Source organism: Cucurbita maxima, unplaced genomic scaffold (genome assembly GCF_002738345.1).
Source record: "Cucurbita maxima cultivar Rimu unplaced genomic scaffold, Cmax_1.0 Cma_Scf00005, whole genome shotgun sequence".
NCBI lineage: Eukaryota > Viridiplantae > Streptophyta > Magnoliopsida > Cucurbitales > Cucurbitaceae > Cucurbita > Cucurbita maxima.
In genome coordinates this window covers 1,666,858-1,670,561 of record NW_019272021.1, presented here as the reverse complement: position 1 = coordinate 1,670,561, position 3,704 = coordinate 1,666,858, and the positions used below count along the sequence as shown (strand labels likewise).

The 3,704-nt window shown below is 36.9% G+C and overlaps 1 protein-coding gene across 1 annotated transcript; it reads left to right on the top strand.

Annotated features, from left to right (window-relative positions):
• The first annotated feature begins 358 nt into the window (after positions 1-358).
• LOC111479959 (GDSL esterase/lipase 2-like) lies at positions 359-2,751 on the top strand. The gene is given in 6 exon segments (XM_023124890.1): positions 359-608; positions 686-807; positions 888-1,118; positions 1,945-2,200; positions 2,282-2,383; positions 2,386-2,751. Coding segments are annotated over 6 exon segments (1,089 nt in total). The 3' UTR covers positions 2,514-2,751.
• The last annotated feature ends 953 nt before the right edge of the window (positions 2,752-3,704 follow it).

Genomic DNA, 3,704 nt, shown 5'->3' with positions numbered 1-3,704 from the left:
TTAAAGAAACACATAACTCTAAATTATCATTCATCATAAATTTGTAACTATCTCATAAGAAATGAAACCATATTTAAAGTATCTTAAAACCCTTGTTATCTAAACGTAATTTGAACAACATTCTTCGCAAACTTGAGAACTCATTGAATCCAGCTACTCCAAAATCAACTTTTGAAAATAGAAAACTTAGTTCTATTTTAATGTCTTTGCTTGGAGCTCACACAAGCCAAGTTAAGCATCATACATTTTTTTGGTATATCATATTCATATATTTAGATATATTATAATCCATTAGCTTTGAGTTGAAGCAACTACAATCCTTATAAATTTATGGGTTGGGTTTGAATAAGTAATCGAGATGGCAACTTCATGTTTTCCTTCATCATCTTTCTTAGTCTACTTCATATTCAGTCTTCTCTCTATACACAGCTGCAAAGGTCATCCAAACAATGCAGCCTTGTTCATCTTTGGGGATTCCTTGTTTGATGCTGGAAATAACAACTACATCAACACCTCTTTCAAAGCAAATTTCGTGCCATATGGACAATCCTTCTTCAAATTCCCGACCGGGCGGTTTTCGGATGGCCGCTTGATTCCTGATTTCATTGGTAAATTAAGTCTCCTTTGATAACGATTTCGCTTTTATGTTATTTTTGTTGACGGTAGAAGTTTGTTTAATTTGCAGCGAAATATGCTAATTTGCCATTGATTCTTCCATATCTTCATCCCATGAACAAAGATTACGTTCATGGAGTGAACTTTGCATCAGCTGGAGCTGGTGCTTTAGCTGAAACCCATGAAGGACTTGTAAGTAAAATTTGGTCTTGTTGTTTCTTAATTACACTATTTGAAGGAGAGCTCAGCCATATTGTGTGTGTTGTTTACAGGTAATTGACCTGAAAACCCAGCTCAGTTACTTCAACAAAGTAACAAAGGTTGTTGAAGGGACGAGACATCCTGCAGAAGCTAAGGCATTACTATCCAAAGCTGTCTACTTCTTCAGCATTGGAAGCAACGATTATATTGCTCCTTTTACTACAAATTCCACCCTTTTCCAATCTCATTCTCCACAACAATACGTTCAGCTGGTCATCCGAAACTTAACCACCGTCATCAAAGTAAGTAGTTCAAATGTGACAGGTCGCTACATATTGTCTTTTTTTGGCTTTTCCTTCTGGACTTCACCTTAAGACTTTTAAAACACGTATGTTAAGGAGAGCTCTCACACCCTTATAAAAAATGTTTCATTTTCCTTTCCAACCGTTCTAGGATCTCACAATCCATCTCCCCATCAAGACCCAGCGTCTATGCTGACACATCGGCTCGTGTCCACCCCCTTTGGGGCTCAGCCTTCTCCCTAGCACATTGCTTGGCATCTATCTTTAATACCATTTGTAACTGTCCAAAGCCCGCCGCTAACAAATATTGTCCTCTTTGGGCTTTCTCTTGTGAGCTTTCTATCAAGGTTTTTAAGACATGTCTGCTAGTGAGGAGTTTCCACACCCTTATAAAAAATGTTTTTTTCTCCTCCCTAACTGATGTGAGATCTCACAATCCACCCTTTTTTAGGGCTTAGCGTCCCCGCCTGGCACTCGTTTCCTTCTCTAATCGATATGGGACTCCCCAATCCACCCCCTTCAAGACCCAACGTCCTTGTTGGCACACCGTTTCATGTCCTACCCCTTCGGGACTCAGCCTCCTCTAATGTTTGGCGCTAATACCATTTGTATCAGCCCAAATGCCACCGCTAGCAAATATCTCTTTGAATTTTTTCTTTTGGACTTCTTCTCAAACCTTTTAAAATGCTTCCTTTGGGAGAGGTTTCCACACTTTTATAAAAAATATTTTATTCTCGTCCCCAACTGATGTGGGATCTCACATAAAACACCTATAATTCAACCTAAAAAAAAAAAAAAAAAACTGATATGAATGATTTGTTTGCAGGGAATCCACAAGAATGGAGGAAGAAAGTTTGCATTTCTAGGCGTCGGAGATATCGGGTGTGTGCCCCTAGTGAAGGCAGTATTATTACAAGGCAAAGATGAATGCTTTGAAAACATTACACAACTTGTAACACTCCATAACAAACATCTTTACAAAACCCTCCAACATCTTGAAAAGGAGCTTGAAGGATTTGTTTATTCCTATGCCGATTTATACACTTCAGCCAACCAAATATCAAAGAACCCATCTAAATATGGTAAGTAGAATCATGCATCTCAGCGTGATCATATTGTCTAGTGTTTCAATGAACTCACTGAAATTTGATCTGTTTGGCAAGGTTTGAAGGAAGGGAAGGCGGCATGTTGTGGAAGTGGGCCTTTCAGAGGGTACTTTAGCTGTGGGGGAAGGGATGGACAAGAGTATGAGTTGTGTAGTAACCCCATGAGTATCTATTCTATGATGCCACCCATCCCACTGAAAGGGCAAACCAATTAGTTGCTGAGTGGGTATGGAATGGGAGCTCCGACAGCATCAAGCCTTACAATCTTAAAGCTCTATTTAATGTTTAAGTTGGTGGTGCGACATGTTTGTTAATGCAATAAGTGGGGTTCTGACCTTATAGCTTGGTAACATATTGGGTGGAACCAATGGTAGTGTGCATAAATTTACCCAAATAAGGATTTTAAGTTGCGTCTTCGTTGGTAGAATGTAAGGTTCTTCTGATCTCTTCTTTGATCATGTAGGTGTGCTGAAATATTTATGAATTTCGATATTCAAATGTCATAAAATTGAGTAAAAACGAATTCTATCGTGGAGCTGTATGCACCTCACAAATAAATATGTTTTGTTTTTTATACTCAAAAGTTATATAATTAGATTTTAGTGGTTAAATTTGAAGATAATGTAAAAGTGAAAAATGTTTTTAAAAAAATTCAGAGATTAAAAAAATATAAAAGAAAATAATAAAATATTTATAAAAAAGTCAAAGTCAACCCTGTAGGGAAGCAAGTTGTCAAGGTTTTGAAACTTCAGTATGATGTTTTTGAAAAAAAATTATACATTTTCAGAATGGAAAGAGGAGTTAAGACATTCAGAAATTGTAAGTAATGTATTTGAACTAATTTTGAATTTAATTATATTAGTAGTTAATTATAAATTACAAGAAAAATATTTTTTAAATATGGATTGAAACACGACAACTTCAATGAATGAACCAAATTAACCAAATTAATTTGAGTTTTGTATGAAAATCGCGTTCGGAGGTGCATGAGCGGACACATGTTAAGCAGCGAGAGGTGAAGTGTGACTAGCTCAACATATGATATGTGTCACACAACGGGTGGAGTAATGCATCTACGTACTATGGTGATGTTCATCACCTTACCCGATTCGTCTCAAAACTGCAACCTACACTTGATGTGTCCAACTTGAAATCACAACTTGAATAGTTTGTCTCTTATCTAACTCAATATGAACGTGCTTATCCATGAGCTTTTCATCCTCGTAGCGAAAACATAGGGAACTGCTTTAATTTTTTATTAAGAATTTAAATAAAACAATCAATATGATAGCAAGAAAAATGATATGTGCCACAATCTTTGCTCGTGATGCCACCGTCATTCGTACATGTGCGCTTTGCTTCTACCTGAAAAATGATATGGCACACAGCTTTAGTATTTCAAAGAATATTCATCGGTGGCATCACGAGCAGAGACTGTGACATGTGCATAGGGTAGACTCCTATTTAAATTCCTAGTCTT